Here is a 17,424-nt window from a genome sequence, read left to right on the forward strand (position 1 = left end):
TACTAATTTTAAATTGAAATGCAACATTCTGTAACAAAAGACACAACGGTCCCAAAACTGCTTGTACAAAACCTTGCTGTAACAGTCTGGAAAACCTCAAGCGCAGAACCAATGACCCCTGTCCGAGGCAGGGACTGTTGCCTCTCCTCTTTAGCAGAGGAAATTGCCTACAAGACGCAGCACTCGCAGCCAACAGCCAGCCAAGAGCAATGCTAGAGGCTGAGCTCTACAACAAGACTCTTGTGTCCTGGCTCAGCATCTGCTAGGAAGAAGTCAGTCCCAGCGGTCTACGCTCGCTTCATGCTAACCGCTGATGCACGCGGTAGCTGTTTCTGCTCTCTTCCTGGAGGGCTGCAGGGTCCGAACCAGAACCTGCTGCCAGCAATAATGTTATCGGGCAATCCCTAGAAAGCCCCACCGCACCAGTCCCGAACACTCTGCTGATCACCTCGTGCCGTCTGGGCAGAGGTGTGAGACCCGGGGCACCCCCTGCAAAGCGCGAGGGACGGGGCAGCGTCCTGGCCACAGCCAAATGGGTCACGAAGGCGCTTCGGTGGCTGCAGCTACCCGGCTCAGCACAAGACCGCTGCCTCTCCCTGCTGCAGTCTCTAATTGACTGAGCAGTGCTTTGAGATACCTGCAGAATGAAAGGCACACGAGAGCAGAAGCTGGTTTATTAAGAGGCCAGTGACAATGAGACATCGGAGCTGCAGACACACTGTACAAGCTGCAGACTCCCAGAATGAGCTTTCCACAAATGAATCCTCTTGTCAAGAGCTGTACGATTCCGTATTCATGTACCCTGCCAGAGGAGTACTTGGCAACCCCTTTGATATCACTCTCTAAATTAATAGACAAAGGGAGTTTTATCAGAAGCAGGAACTGAAGTCAGATGTCGGTATAGCGACAGCTGCAAAGCAATTGCTGCGCAGGTGTGACAACAGGGAGAAAGGAGCCGCACAACAGCGCACATCTGCATCGGGAGGTAAGAGGATGGCCCTGCCGCTGACTTACTGTTGCTATTAACTATTACTGCACAGAAACCAAGATTCCCAGGCTCAGGTCACTCTGCTTGGACTGCAAACCACCGCCAGCCCCCAACACTGCAATGTCATCTTTATCCCAGCGCAGTCTCTGGGTGAATCTCTCTTCTCAGACTCTTGGAGATGGTCTTGGAGAGCAAACACCGAAGCTGAGAGGACCGTAACAGGGAAAAGTGTGTCACAACACCAGTGACTGAGGTTTACTAAGACTGCCCTCACAGCTCCTGGGGTCCCTCTGCATCTCTGACCATCGCAGCACTCCACCTCTGAGCCTGGGCAAGCATCAGCACTGCCATCCACACTGACGGCATCCTCCAGCACAGCAGCGTGTGCGGTATGAAAGAGCGAGCTGGAATTGATAACAACTCTCCAGCTACAGGACTGAAAGGCGCCAGAAGCAGCTGCACGCAGCCCCCAGCCAAAAGGGCCCGGAGTTATGAAGCAGTGCAGAAAAGTGAAGAGGGAACTGTTTGTGAGGATCCCAACAGCAGAAGCCCAAGGTCCCAGCTACCAAAGGGGAAACGCTATCACAGCCCAGCTGAACTGAGGTCTAGAAGGCAGGACTGGAAACAGAACCCTTCCCCACCTTTGGGCTCCTTTACCTGCATAGGTGCGTCGCCGCTGCCCAAGCGGAGCTCTTCTCTCTCCGCCTCAATAGCTTCCAGCGGACTCAGCTGGGTCTCTGCAGAAAAACACCTCCATGTCAGCGCAGGTTTGCAGCCCCCAAACTATCTCCTCACTTGTTAGCCCCTTTCTTAACAGCTCTTTCACAGCTTCAAAACATTTTTTAGACTTGCCACGAATCTTATCAGACAATGTGCAACAACACAGCCGGATGAGGGGTTAAAAGTCACAGCACAGCGGTGCGAGGACAAAGCCACCACAGCTTTGCGGCTTCATGGGGAGTGAGACTAGACACAGGGAAAGTGCGTGGGACACTTGCTGGGATAGAGACAAAGCAAGAATAGAGCTCTCTCTCGCATCGAGACAAACAGAGCTCCTGTTCTGCGGTCTGCCTCCCAGTTGCACCTTCTTTAGACCTCCACGTCTTCCTTAGCAACAAAACATGCCTCCGAGCACCACCATGACCTCTCTCTCTACAGCTGCTCGTGAACAGGAGTGGTCCCTTCATTAGTTTTCTCACTTAAAACCCTTGACTGGAAAATCTCAAACATGGTAGGACAGACCCAGGAAGAAAAACTTGTTGGTCCCAAACATGTTTAATTAATGTAAGATAAAAATGAATTCAGCTGTCATGCTTTACACATATCTTGACATTGAAAAAATCTGAAAACTTCTTGATTTTATTGAAGAGACCACTCCCGACACCTTGTTTTGAGTGATCCCTCCGTACCGATGTACATCCTGGTGTCTCCTCAGCAGCAAGTCCCCAGCAATCTCTGGTCACAGAACTGTCTTAGAGGAAAAAGGTCCAAAATCAGGGAATCAAACTAAATTACCTGTATAATTTCAGCCTGACAAACAGACCTGGGAAAGAAATCTCTTTTTGTTCAAATAACTTGGAAATTCTCTTCTTTTCTCTGAATTTTGTAGGTGTGTAACTTTCGGTGCAAAATTTAGAACGTTCTCAAGCGCCTCTTACCTGGGCAGACAGAGATCTCTTCTTCAGCAGAGTTTTCTGTGGCAATATCTGGGCTCCTTTTGCTGCCAAGTGGGGTCAACACGGAGATGCTGTTCAAAATATAAATACAATATAAATCTTCGATACAGTAGGTGTGACAGCACGCACAGTCTGTCTCACGCAGTTCAGACAGCGGACAATGCCGTAATTTCCAAGTGGTCAATATCTGATGGCCAGAAACGAGCAGGGTAACAGCAAAATACGGGTATAAAATCCTGTCCTAAGTAAAAACACCAAAGAAAAGATTTTGCTTGTAGAAGGCCTTGACAAAAAGGCACGAAGGGTCACTATCTCATGCGAGGGGAGCAAAAATACCTGCTCACAAAGATGGGATTCTCTTGATTCTTTCTACTCTTAGATTAGCTACCGGCGTTGTGCTTCCTTCCCTCCGGAGAAGGAACTTGTCAAAGAGCAGAGACACAGACTTGCTTTATCCCGCACTACCCTCTCCCTCCTCACACTGCTAATTTTCCTCTTTCTCTCCACACACAGCAGACGGAAGCAGCACGGATGCAACACAAGGCAAGGCTTCCCTGCAGCAAAGTCCTAACAGCATTAGCGCGGTGGTTCATCCAAGCAGCACCGGGTACCGCTCCCCTCATTTTGACCTCCTCCTCTATTTTTTTTCCCTCCCCACACACTGCACAGTGCCTTGCCGACACAGGCAGGCATTGCTGAGTAAGTCTGGCACCCATGCTGACACGCTCCGCGCATCGCATGGCTTTCTGATTAGTCTGATCAAGTATGCAAGAACACACTTTAAAAACCATGAATCCCCATCCTGACAAATAGAAGATTTATTAAGCTCAACCACAGGCCTTAGAGAGGAGAGAACAGCCACTGCTGATTTATGATAAATAACAAAATTCTGATAGGAAATCACAAGTGGCTTTTCTCTCTAAATAAAGCATCTCAAAGCATTTGTTATGAATCCAGGCTGAGCGCATTTTACCCTGTGTCTAGCATCAGGGCTCACTTCAAAAGAACTCACACAAAACAACTTGCTATGACATTTATAAAAATGGGCTAATCAATTTGAAGTCAAACCACATTTCTTGCTACACCAGCTATCTCCTGGTAACAAAGCCTATAATCATTTATTAAAACCCCAATCTACCGTGCTCCGCACAAAGCGTAAAACAATCAGGCAGAGCGGCCCGCAGAAAGCAAAGCAGCCTCTTCTCACTGCTGCCGCTTCCTGAACTGCTTCACTACCTCCAGACAGCCCAGAGCCGCGTTTCTCTATTCAGCGCTGCTGAGGCCAGCCGGCCGGGGTGCCCGAGCCTCACCCGGGAGAGGACTGCGCTTGGCACATTACCAGGAGCCAGATGGCAACACTTAATGTGCACAAAACTGCGAAGACCGCAGCCATTTCTTGCCTCGCTGCAGATGTTCCAGCTGCTCGAGGAGGGGCCGCAGCACCCAGGTGCGTCCCGGCCCCGAGGGGGACAGCCAGGAGCTCCCGGGCGGCTCGGGGAATGTCCCGGACTCACCCCATCAGCTCCACCGAAGGAAAGAGGTCCTGCTCTTTCCATATTCAGCCCTGGCCTCTTCTGCCTTAAACAAGAGCACACCTCGGTGCCTTCTGGGCGAGCAGACAGGCTCAAACCTCAGCTGTCACAGACTCATCAGCCTCGGCAGCAACGGCAGCCGCAGGTTCCTCCTGCTCCCCAAGGCCAGCTTTAAGCTTGTTAGAAAGGTGCAAGCAAGAGGGATTTTCATACTCTGCATATTGATATTAACTGCTCGGGCCAAATGCTGTTAGATCAGAGGGAAGTTGGCAGTTTTGTTCCAAAGCAGGTTTAAATTATAAAACCCAGCAAATTAAAAACATGACATTATCTGCCCTCTCTTGTAACTTGCTCCTTGAATCCTCTCCCGTTTGCCCTTCTTCTCCCAGAGCCTTTGCTGCAGAATTGAATCCCACAGGAAGGGGAAGAAAAAAAAAAGGAAAAGAGGAGTAGGCTTAAATCTGAAGAAAATCATGTTGACTTGTCCCACACCTGTCATCTGCTGAAGTGGCTTTTCTGGAGCACTGCACTCTATCTTTGGCTGATAGGCAGTGCCGTCTGGCTTCCTCCTCCCTCCTTTCCTCTTCAGCAGTAAGGCAAGAACATAAAAATACACACAGAAATCCAGTAAACCCTTCACCATGCTGCCTGTGCGCCTTCCCAGATGCACCACGTGATGACAACGCTGTAACTCACCTTCAGCTCCCCTACCCACCTCCACAGCTCAACTGCACCATGTCACACCAGCTTCAGAGGGCAAGGACCAAGCCCTCGTATTTGTACTAGCATGCACCGTGCACGTTCTGTAAAGTAACAGGAGTGCCGGACCTCTTCTCCCCAGCTGTGCCCCACCTCTTTCCCACACTGCTCCAAAGCCATGTATTTCCAGGGAGAGCGGCTGCAGACAGCCTTTCCAGCAAGCCCTGCAGCCAGCCCCAGTGACTGCACCCCAAAATGCTCCGGGGCGAACAGAAGAGCCCAGGTCACCACAGTGAGCCCACGGGCCCCGCACTCTGATATCGCCCTCCTCACCTCTGTGCAATTTGCATGGGTTCCCCGTCTTCACGCGCGTCCTCTGCGGGCAGCACCTGGGGGGCCTGGAAAGGAAAATTCCGATATATAAACCAACGTACGCAGCAAGCTGGGTCATCAGATTCTGTGCATGGCACTGCACCCAGTCTGTTTTGGGGTTTTTTTCTGGAAATGGCTAAGTATCCATCCTGAACCAGTCAGCTTTTTGCCTCCATCGCTCCTTTCGGTAAGGCGTTTCAGCAGCTCCCTGCCGTAACGCCTGGCAGCACTTTTTGTTACCTTCCTGCCTAGACGCGTTCCTGGACAGTCTGTGCCCATCTATTCATGACAACTTTGTCTGTCACCTTCCACACCCTCTGCCTGTCCCCAGCATCTACTCTGATAGACTTCTAGGTAGCAACCATAGCTCTTTCTCCATCTCCATTTGTGCTGAGCTAAACCATCCAAGGCTTTTAGTGTCCCCTTGCACTCCCTCAAGCACCCCAGCAGCCCTCACCTACTCCAGCTTAAAATCTATTTGCCTGAGCCGGGATGACCTGATCAACTGGTACAGCTGATGTTTGACCACAAGAACTACTCTTCTGAAATTTCGTATAGATAAAATCCGATGCATTTTTCTTGGCTGGGAAATCAGCTGTCCCATCAAAGACAGGGAACAGATTAACCTGCACAATCTACAGCTCATAAATCCATGTGCATTTTATCCCATTTTTCATTTAGCTCTACGACTCCACTTACTCTTTCCTTTAAAATTTGTTCAAAAGCCTTCTGCACTGCCAAGGTCAGGCTAACATGCCAGTCATTACCCAGATCCCTTTCTTCTTCTACAGTGTACACGTTACACTTGCCATTCTCTAATCAGGTGGAATTACAACGGTTTATTAGCAGCCCTTGCTGTCAGGCCTGCGATTTCTCATGCCAGTTCTCAAAGAAATCCAAGGGGTTTTCCTCCCCCTTCCTCGAGTCTATTAAACTCTCCGAGTTTGGTTTCCACCATAGGTTTCGACTTCGATTGGCCCGCTCCTAGATGGCCGATGTACTTCCCCAGCAAGCCCCAAAACAAAGCCTCCTGCCAGATTTCCCTAAAGTGACTCCAACTCCCAAATATTCTGTCTTATCTACCCTCTTCTTTATTTCTTCACAGCCTAACTCACCATTAACATAAAATACCGCATGCTCTCCTTTATTTTTATCTCTTTTTCCTGTATTGTGCATATCTTAACAATGCCTCTGCTCTGGTCACAAATACTAGGCCGTGTTTCTGGTTTTCCTGATGCGTATGTTATAAGGTACGGCGTGAATTCAGGGCACCAGACTCTACCTCTCCAGAATCAGGTCTTTTCCCACTGAACCTTTTAAAGACCAAGAGTCCCCTAACCTCATCTGAAAGGCTATGCAGGAATTGATTCTATTAGCTCTGAAGTTCGTTAGTGCAGGTTCACAAGCCCCGAGATCCCCTGACAACCAGGATTTGCTCTGTGCAAACAGCCGGTGGCTGCGGGCGGCAGTCGCAGCAGTTGGCCACTGCCATGGCGGAAGGTCCCTGCCCGCTCCAGGTGAGGGTTTCAAAGCAGGGGGACGGGCAGGCTCCCCCCAGCACAGCATCTGCACGTTCATTTCACTGGTATAACCCGAGGCAGGAGGGAAGCTTTTTCAAAGACAGCTTTGAGTCCCCATGGATGGTTTCTAGCCTAGAAGCTCCCACCCTCCCCACCAGTAAAGCAGCCCCGCTGGCACAGGGGGACCCCAGGGCAGTACCGGCAGCAGGGTCTCCAAGCGATGCAGCGCTCCGGGGACACGACTGCTCTGGGGCCCCTCCTTTGTCACTGCCGGTGGAATTGTATTTGATAGAAGGAAAAAAAATGGAGACAAGGCACAAGCAAGCATCAAACATATCGATCTCGCAAGTAAATCACCTGCGCTGGCCTCAGCGTGCGGCTGCACGGAGAGGGGAGAGAAGGGAGCAGCCTCTCAAGCTGGGAGTGATAAGGCAGATGAAAGGGCATTTTGAAATTATTTGCTCTCAAGTAAATAAAAGACTGGCAAACTTGGGGCTAGGGTTGAAATTTTAAAGTCTGCTCCCCCTTCTCCTTCCTTATTTTTTCACCTTAAAAATCTCAGAAGGACTCTATCTACAGACACATTATGGCTCTTTGGGAGAGCTCTTGCAGTCAGGATGAGTACAAGTTCCCACTCAGCACCACTAAAACCTCTTTTCTCCCCAAGAATTAATTAGGTATTAGCATTAAACAGATAATATAAAAAAAAAATACCCCACAATTTTCAGTACTGATTAAAAGTTCACACCCTTCCCGGCTGCTGTAGCTTTCCAAGGGCGTTAGCACACACCTCCACAGACCCGCAGTCACCCCAATCTTCCAGATTAATGACACCTCTATTTCCAAAGGAAAAGACACAGAGGGGAAAAAAAAAGTAGTTTGCCTTAAAAGAACCTTTCAGGTCTTTTGTATTTATCCAAAAGAAATTAAAAAGGGCACAAGTCGGTTTCCTTCCTCTGCAGGTCACCTCTGCAGGCTTGTTTAAATCTGTATCTGCTAAACCCAAGCCAAAGCACTGTCATGAAAAGTCACATTTCAGCTCAGGCTGCTCTGCACTTTTTCTGCAACCAGAAAATGCAGACATGACGTTTTTCCTAAGTGTTCAATATTACAAGACAGAATATAAATATCACAAAACAAGTTAAGTATCTTTCTAACACCAGGGTAAATGATCAAATACACTCGAAAACAGGAACAACAGAGCCGAGGCTTCAGTCATAGAGAAGATAAAGTTATACAATGATCCGGGAGTGAAGTCATTATGAAAAATGAGGGTTGGAAAAGGCTGACACAAACCTAAAATACAGCAGTAATAAATACTTCATCTGACTAGCAATCTGTTTAAACTTAGCAGTGACAGAAAGCTGCCTTCCGCTCCAACAAGAGAGCCCTGATGGAGACGGAGGCTGACACCTAGCGTCTAGCAGACCCAGCCAGCAAGCGGGAGAGAAGGTGCCCAGCCACCAGAGCAAGGACGATGAGCACTGCCGCGATGACAGATCACCCGCCTGCAAGCACGCAGAGCCTCTCCCGGCCGCAACCGCAGGACCACGAGGGAAAAGAGCACTCGCAAGGGTGAAGCACGTACGGACGCGGACAAGCAGATAGGTACAAAAAAAAAAAAAAAAAAAAAAGAGGCTGCGCTGCGAGGACAAAAGCCACATTTCTGCCTGCGAAGGAAAACGCAGAGCTCCCCACACGGCCACAGGTTTATAAGCTGGTTTGCCAGAGCTGGCGGTGGCCAGCATCATCTCTGTGCTCCCTACCCTGACGCGCTGCCAGGCTACACCCCTTCGAGAAGGACAAGTCAGCTGGAAGCCTTTATCTCAGTGGTGCATTAATGGATGACTGCCAGGCTGCGTGACGGCCCCTACCATTTGTGAGCTGGGTATCAGCCTGTACGCTTTTCCTCTCCCTTTCACAGTAAGCTGTGTGGCCAGGGGAAGAAGCCCCTAAATTTCTGAGGAGCATTAAACAGCAGGGCCTGCTTTGCAGAAGGGACTGAATCCCCAGATGGACAGAAGAGAAGGACTGCTCAACCCCTGCTCAGTGGCAAAGCTCTTACCTGGCAGTAGCTGGTAGTCGGTTCATCATCAGAAGTGGAGTTCTTCTCTTCTTCCATGCTGTGCCCTGGACTCTCTGCCTCCCTCCTCTTTGAAGAGAGGAGCCAGGTCATGCTCTCAGACGCCTTCTGCTTGTCTGGGCCTCCATCTTCTGTATCATCAGCAACCCCATTCTCCCTGCTTATCGGCTCTCCTTTCCCAAGCTCGTTTTGGCTCAAGGAAGAACTGGGCACCACTGGGTTACCAAACTCCTTCTTATGCAATAGCTGCCTCTGAGCCTGCTTCAGGCTCTTCTGGTAAACCTCCAGCTGACACAAGATGACTTTGGTGTACTGGTTGGGGTCCACCCCTTTGGGGCAGAAGGGGATGCCCCAGTAATAGTGCACTGTGTCTCTCGCCTCCTCCTGCTTGTGCTTCTCCTCCACCGCGTTCAGCACGCAAAGCTCAGGGGTACTGTCAGGCACCTCGTTCTGCTCCGCTTGCTCTGTGGAAACACAGCCTTTGGCGGCACGCGCAGGCTGCGAGGTGTGTTTGGTACCTGCTCCTCCACCACTCCTCCTGGTCCAGCTCTTCCAGAGCGTGGGTGAGCTCCCGGCACTGGCTTCTCCCGCAGAATGGCCAGTGCAGGGCAGGGACTGCTCTTTTGGTTCATGGCCTGTTGCTTCAGAAGAGCTGGAAGGGGTCGTGAACAGTCTCCGAGGTGTCAGTTGCCAGGAGCTTGAAGTCACCCTGCCAAAGGTGGGACTCAAAGAGATGAAGTCCTCTCTGAGAGTGCTGGGTAAGACGGAACTAGAATCACTTTTTGCTGGTGAGGAAGGCTCTTCGCTTGACCTTGTCACAGGCTGGCCCTTCCCCGGAGACACGATTATGCTGGATACTAGTGAGCTTTCAACAATTTCCTGGCTTAACCTCCTCAACACTACCAGGGGGCTCCGGGCGACATCCATCTGTCCATTCCCATCAGCTCTGGCGCTCTGTGAGTGGGAGCTGCACTCGGAGCGAGGGGTGTCAGGGCAAAGCGCCAGACCTCCCAGGATCTCAGAGCCTTCTTTCTCAGCGGGCTGGCTTTGGCTTCGCGCGCCCAGCGCTTCTGCAGACAGCTGAGGGGTTGCATCAGAGGAGTCCGAGGGCTGACAGCTCTGGAAAACAAAAGGTTGATTCTCCGAGCGGCACGTTCTCTATCAGCAGAGCAAGGGCTCCCCCAGCAAACAGGCAGCCATCACCCGGACTGCAGAACACCCCCATCCCAGATCGGAACTGTGTATCCCAAAACAGGGGACAGCTGAGGTCAGACGTCTTACGCCTCTCACTAATATGGCGCAAAACAACTACTCTGCGACCGCTGTAGTTCCAGCTTGTGCTGGAAATAGCTCAGCCCCCAGTAAAACCTTCTTTTGTACAGTGTGGCAAAGCAAGCACAGAAAATAGCGTTGCTGAAGAACCCCAATAAGCCTCTTCACAGAAGCATACTTACACTAAGGCTCTCAGCAATGGCCTTCCTCAAGAGCTCCTCCTCTTCCTCTTCCTGACAGTTCACTTGTCTGGCTTCTTGCTCACTCATTTTCAGGGCCAGCGCAAACTGTTCCTCTTCAGTCATCTCTACAGCAGAAGAAAAAGGATAACGTCAAGTCACAGCTGCAGGTATATTCAATGTATATCCAACATGTCGGGAGAAATGTCCCAGCGTCTCCCCTCCCCAGAAGGAACGCAGAGCAAAACATCTAAACCACAGCTTTCCTGAAAAGGTGTCGCCAAAACCAGCGCAGGCAACACTAAATGAAAAAGTAACCCAAGTCCTGCAGCAATCTAAACTCCAGTTCCCTGGCTATATTAACTGCAATGGGACATTTTATTTGCCCTCATCAAACAACACACTCTACAGCTGCAGAACGCATGTTCAAGGAGAGAGGAAAAGGACAGATTGTGAGCGTGCTCATTTTTATATCGGATAGGCTCAGCAGCAAGGCAGGATAAAGAAAACATCTTTTTTAATACGCCTTTTTACTACCCACATAGCACGTCTCATTGCCTTCTGACACGCAGATACCTGCAATACCACAGGCGAACTACCCAAGAGCAAAAGAGCTACATGTTGTTCACCCCGAGCCGCAGGTGGAAAGCTCTGCGGAGGATAATGTTACTTGCTCGGTGGTATTATGGAGGATCTTTCACATGCATACATCCCCCTTCTGCTCACATCACCACTCCACTGCATCACTAAGTCAGTCATGCATGGGAAACAGGTTTCCTACAGTTGTAACTGCTATTTCAGCAGAAATTTCTTCCCGAAATATTCCTCACTCAGAGCAAAACAGAAGCCGACACTGGCTATTTAGAAACAAAGCCGTTAGTTACTTTGGAAAACACTAATTTACCTAGATGCAATCCAACGCTTTTCACCACGCTTAAAATATACAGTGCCTGCAGAACGGAGCGCAGCTTGGAAAACAACTCAACAGCACTCTCAGGAGCTGAAAAATACATCTTCTCACTCGAAAGAAACTGACAGATTTCCTTCCAAACCCGCTCCCTCCTTCAGGCAGAACCCTGCACGCGCCATCTCATGCACGAACCAAAAGGCGTGCTCTCTGATGGGCTAGAAGGGCTTTAAGAGACGCAATTTGAACAGGAAGGCCGCCCAAGCACAAAACATGCCTTCGCCGCAGCCAGTTTGGAGACAGACGTTTCCCTAGATAAAGATGCACTCGGAAGTTGCAAGCTCCCGTTTTCTAACCCATCCTCTTCCTACCGGCTGCCACCAAAACGTGGGAGCGCAGCCTCCCTTGGAGTAGCCCGGGACGCCCTGGCCGTAGCCCAGCCCAGCATCGCGGCGGGACCGCACGGAGCTGCATCCACGCGGCAGCAGCGGCTTGGCTTTGCCTTGCCCTTCCCCCAGCTCCTCGCTAAAGGCGGGCTGGTTCTCCCCCACACAACCAGGATTTGAAGCGTTTTCGGACTGTTCCGATTGCCAGCCACAGACTCCTTTGCATGTCCTACTAAATCAGGATTTAGCTTTAAGTTGGGTTGCTTGGTTGGTTTTTTTTTTTAATTTCTTTAAAAATTAAAAGAGAGGTTGAAGCGAAGGCAGACTGCAGTGCACTCAGGGCTCGTGGGGATCTTTTGTCCTTGGACAAAGTCACTCTATGATGTTACAGCCAGGAGGGATCAGGGGAAAAAAAAAATGCATCCTTTAATGGAAAGCACACAACAACCCAGTGTATGAAGAAGGCTCCTGTCCCCAAAACCAACGGTAATACACGGCATTTCCACTCAGTGTGTGCTGATTTGTGTCCCTGCCCACACCATCACAGCAATCAGGCCACATCCTTCAAACTCTGACATGTGCAAGAAAACCGGCGCGTGTGATCAGCGCCCCACAACACAAGACTTTCCACGTGCTTGAATTAAAACGGGGGCCTGAGTGTTCACCAGTTCAGGCTATCAACATCCATGAAGCTTAATAAAAAGAAACATTTTTTGGCGAGTTACTACTGTACATTTTGTTTTCTTCTCCCTCCCTGGCACAGCAATCTCCCCTCTGGGGACGGGGAATGTGCCAGACAAATGCTGCCTCTGGCAATGAAACCAGCGACAAACAAAATGCACTTAGTGCACGTTCCAGTTGAGTAGGTGCTCCAGAGACGAGACGGGGAAATCTCGAGTTTAAATCCACCTGGCATTACGGCGGGGAGAGCAAAGAGCAGCTCTGCCCGTGCCTTCCAGGAGACCTGACCTGCTTTAAGCTGCGCGTTCTGGAGCTGACGGTATTTTGTGTGCTCCACGTCTGATCATTTCTAAGCACCGTGCGTTTTACTAAAGTTGATGTTGATTGCACCGGTCATAATTTATGATGATTAGAAATCCAGAGTGCTGCATTAGTCCCCAGCCGGTGTGTGCAAACAGACCCCAGGGAGCGAGCAGGGAGCGTGCAGCGGAGGCGAGCCGTGTTCCCCAGAGCTTGCCGGCGGGACAGGGGCTCCCACAGCCCTTGGGAGGAATGGAATGACCCCTCTCCCTCTGGACGGACACGCGCCGGTACCCTCGCTCACACACATTGCACACCATCGCACACATTCCCGCTGCCGTCACCTCCAGCTGGGAATTCTGCGTCTCTCGCTCCAAAATCCACTCGCCACACGTCCATCCCAACGCAGCAGGAAATCCCAGCGACTCTCCGGGGACCGGGGCATCCAAGAAACCCACAGATGGGAAGGAGGGGTCAGGGAGAAACTGTTTTTAAGACATTGCAGCCCTAAACAAATTAAACCATTTCAGAGCCTTTTTAAATGCTAATACGGCAATTTGCTAAGCGATTTATGTTCCATTTTGACATCTGCAAAGTGAATTAGATGCAAAACCTCACTAGTTGTAGTTCTAACACTTACTAATAAGAGATTTACTCAAAAATAATGGAAATGCGGGATCTCAGTATTTCCACATATCCAAAGTGCGATTACAGTAAAAACATTCAAATGCGCTTTAAAGCACCAACTTCCTCCGGAAAAAGAGAGAGAGACTTCTTTAGATTTTGTATTTCCATTTATCCTGTCAGGATGAAACGTCACAGATATATTTTAGTTATGGCTTTAGGTTAAAATGAATAAAACCACAGCAAAGCAAAAATGGGAGGATACGCTTTGTAACCAGAGCCTGCAAATATCTGAAATTTTCCAGTTTTGAGGAGAAAGAACTTGCTCTACCCAGAAGCACCGAAATCTTTACAAAAGACCAATTTGCCTCGCAATTCAAAGAATTTATTTAAAGACACTGCGAAAAATAATTACTACTTCAAATCTTAATTTGCCTAAAAGCAAACACCAAAAGTCTAATTATAGCTTCCCATAAATGAGAGAACAGACCCACCATCACACGTGCTTAAACAAGCGACGGCTCTCCGACCGAGCGGCGCCAGGCACCCCCAACCTCCTGCGCTTCGAGGAGGCACACTAAAAAACAGGCAGCTTTTGCCCCAGGAAGAGAAAAAATAACTATTCTCAAGGATTTCAATATCTACAAACGCAGAGGAACTCCATTATACAAGAGCTAGAGAGCCGGCCCTTTCCCCTCCAGATTTTCTGGAGCACACCGAACACCTTCCGCACAGCACCAGCTCCCGGAACCCGGCGCACTCAACGATGCAACGAGGACATCCACCTTCAGCAACTCCCTGTTCCTACCACCGTATGTTTGGTCACATTTTCACAGCACCTCCAAGGGGGGTTGCAGCTTTTATTTGGTGTTTTGTTTCTTTTGGGAGAAAAAGAAGAAAAAAAGGAAAAAAAAAAAAAAAGAACTCTTCCCACATCTCTGACTTTGCTATCTTAGTTGTTTGACACAGGACACGCACAGTGGGTTTCGGCTCCCACAAAGAGCCAGGCTGTTTCATGCTATGGCCTTAGGCCTCTATTAAAAACAATTTAATTCACACAAGCCCTCTGAGGACTGACAAGCCCAACTGCTGCTGCTTGCGGAGCCCCAGCGTGCTCCATTTTGTTCAGTGATTGCTTTGGGTTTTGCAGGAGACAACATTTCTCCCATTTTAAAATGTTCCGAATTTAACACGCTGGACGGCCTTACGGAGCGCAAGAACGCGAGCGCGGATCCGCTGGGGCTGGGCAATGGTCCACCCGCCCGGCCGCCCAACAAGCGGCGCCGTACGGGGAGTACGGGCGAGACTGGCCGTGCCCCGTGGTCCCTTCGGCTCCTGCATCCCCAGCACTGAGAAATGCCGTGTGCAAAATACGAGTGGGAACATGCCAGCCTGCTCCCTTTAGCATCTCTTTATAGACCTATTGTCCATGAATGCATTTAACCCCTTATTAAAGCTGCCGGTACTGACCTCTCCACAACCTCCTGCGAAAAAAAACTTCCAGGAGTTCACCACACGCGGTGTGAAGCGTTACTTTCCTTCACCCATTTGAAACCTGTCTGTCTCCTGCTATTTCCACCGACTGCACCCCGGCTGTAGGAGCTGGTAAACAGCTCTGTGTTCAGCTGAGACACTGCCTTCCTGATGTGAACTTTGATCCCACCTTCCCCTCCTAACGGAGCAGCCCCGGGCTTTCCAGCCGCTCCTCAAAAGGCAGCTGTTCCCTTCCCTCCACAGCTTGGGCTGCCCTTCTCCAGATGTCCCCTAACTCCACCTCGTCCTTGAGACGCAGAGAGCCGTACTGCACACAGCGCTGTTGATGTGGGTGCACCAACGCTTTATATAACAGCAAAATGACGTAAAACAAATCTCTTGTTCTTAACACCCTTCCTTATGATGCCCAACGTTGCTGGCTTCTCCGGCTGCCCCCGCGCTACAAGCCGATGATTTCAGAGAACTGTCAGCTGCGACTCAGATCCTTCCTGAGCTGCGAGTGCCGGGTCAGAGCATCATGACATTTCAAGGGAAAGACGGGAGCAGAGGGGCCCGAGCAGGAAAGCCGTCTGTGACTGACAGTGCTTTCAGATCGGCTTCAACCAATTTTGAAATCCGGTGAGGTACCAACGCCCTCACACACTTATTTTGGAAGTGCACCAGTCTGCGCACACGCTGCCCAGGGAGCAAACAAGCGACAGTCGCCTATTCAGAAAGGCAAATTTTACCCCTGAGAAGGGTCTTCTCCGAGAGCTGCGCATCCCCAGACGCATCGCAGCCTTCCTGCAAGGGAAGTAATCTCTAATGCAAACACAGAAGCTGCTCAGCACCAGTCTGCTTCCCCAGCCCCGCACTCGAGACCTACGTGCAATTTTTCTTTTAGCAGCAAACTTCGTTCTATCCAGCTGCTGTTTTGTTCTCTTCTTTTGCAATCCACTCTCTTCCTTCGACTCCTGCTGTAATGGAAAAAAATATGGTGAGTGCACACAATATGTAAGAAATACTACCAGCCCCCTCCCCCCCACCACTCAGACACAAACACTGGTTCAAGAACAAGCCTCTATTTGTGTGAAATTTGAATTTCAAACATAATTCAAACACATTCTGTAACTATTAAAAGCTGTGTGATAAGCATAACGAGCAAAAAGAGTTACAGACTGACATAAACAGAGAAGTAGGAGAGACAATAGACTTCATGCCAGTCACCACCATGCACTGCACCTGCTGCCCATGATTTTAGAGAGAATTCGTTTGGCCTTGCTAAAACATTGGTATTTGTAAGCACTCAAAACAGAAAAACAAAACCTTTTTATAACTGAACATCGCACACCTGTAAGCCAGGACTGTTTTCCTGCCACACAGCTTCTAGCGCCCTGCCCAGACAATTTGATGTGGCTAAAACTAGAATCCTAGCCGTTTTTGGGGACCCACGCTAATGCACCCTGCGGGCAGGAGAGGCAGCTGTATTTACTCCTGGTGCTGTTCTCTCATTGTATTGCCACAAGCGTTTCTTTTTCGAAGCTTTAATATTGCAGAAATTTGTTGTCCCGAGGCCTCCCGAAATTAATACCCACACGAACAACCTAAGCGCTTGCTGCTTTAAGCGCACGGACTGCAACAAGAATGGTCACGGGCTTAATTGGCACACATTTATGCAAGTTGCTGTCCTAACGGCTTAAGCGAGGGCGTACACATTACCGAAGGCTGGCACTGGACCCCTTCCAATTTGTCTCTCTAAATCAGGTAGGATTAGAATCAAACCCGCTGTTTCAGGCAGAGACCCACGCCTGGCCAGGAAGGGGGTTCACGCGGCTCCGTCCGCAGCTCCGGTCGTTTTTGCCGTCCATGAGACTCGCGGCAAAGTGGCCACACGCTTGTGCCTCATACCACCTCCTGTGCCAGGAGGGTGGCTTCAAGGGGGGGGCACGTGGCTTGGGCTACTCTAATGCCAATGGCTACACTGCTTATTTTCAAGCGTAATCAATTTCTGCTGTCCGTCGCCCGTGTTTCTGAACTTGGTAAGTCCTTTGGGCTGCACCTCTATGCTGAGTTTTGTTCAAGGCATCTCCAGCTTTAGTGTTATCTGTAGATTTTATTAACGTATATACACCACTTGCTGCCTCTTACAGATCATTAATGAGGATGTTAAAACACACACAGACCTAATATTGATCCTCGTGGCCTCAGCTTTACATCTCCCCCAAATGAGCCTCTCTTCTGTTCATCACCAGCTTTTGCTGACAGTCTTTTAGCAGGATTTCAATCCAGAAATGTTACTATATAGAACAAATTGAATTATTTATCCAACTAAGATTTTGCAAGACATACTATGAAGTGGTTTCCCGAAACCCTAATACATTACAGCTTTTACATGTCCTAATACCTATGCCATTCCTCACTTCCACTGATTTAAGAATCAGCTCACAACACGGCAGCAATCACGCTCAGCAAGTCCCCACACACACTCATGCTCGCACCTAAGGGTTTTTTTTTTCCTTTGACCGATTCCTGCTCTTCCCCACCCAGCCTGGTTTTGGTACCCTGTTTCTACGATCTGCCCCCGTGTCTCCAAAAGGCCACCTCACAGCCAGACTCGCTCTTGCTAGAAGATGGATGCTGTCTGTTTCTGAGCCTGCCTAGCTCACGGTCAGCAGGTGAAATCCTCTCTCTTCCAGGGCCCTGGCATGCCGCCCTTCTCCAGTTTTCCATAA

General features: G+C 49.7%; 1 protein-coding gene across 7 annotated transcripts in view; it reads right to left on the minus strand.

Annotated features, from left to right (window-relative positions):
• Positions 1-17,424, minus strand: part of UIMC1 (ubiquitin interaction motif containing 1) — a 39,127-nt gene that overhangs the window by 11,807 nt on the left and 9,896 nt on the right. For 5 of the 7 annotated variants that reach the window (XR_012589516.1, XR_012589515.1, XM_074604251.1 and 2 more), the window contains exons 3-8: positions 15,579-15,669; positions 10,325-10,449; positions 8,853-9,989; positions 5,229-5,293; positions 2,647-2,735; positions 1,646-1,725 (exon numbers count right to left, since the gene is read on the minus strand). Coding sequence is in view for 5 of the 7 variants with exons in the window: in XM_074604251.1 (XP_074460352.1) it covers positions 1,646-1,725; positions 2,647-2,735; positions 5,229-5,293; positions 8,853-9,989; positions 10,325-10,449; positions 15,579-15,669 (1,587 nt within the window). In the remaining 2 variants the exon portion in view is untranslated. The remainder of the gene's footprint in view (positions 1-1,645; positions 1,726-2,646; positions 2,736-5,228; positions 5,294-8,852; positions 9,990-10,324; positions 10,450-15,578; positions 15,670-17,424) is intronic. The other 2 variants (XM_074604254.1, XM_074604252.1) reach the window with 1 other exon arrangement.

This window comes from Larus michahellis, chromosome 11, assembly GCF_964199755.1.
Source record: "Larus michahellis chromosome 11, bLarMic1.1, whole genome shotgun sequence".
In the NCBI taxonomy this organism is placed as follows: domain Eukaryota; kingdom Metazoa; phylum Chordata; class Aves; order Charadriiformes; family Laridae; genus Larus; species Larus michahellis.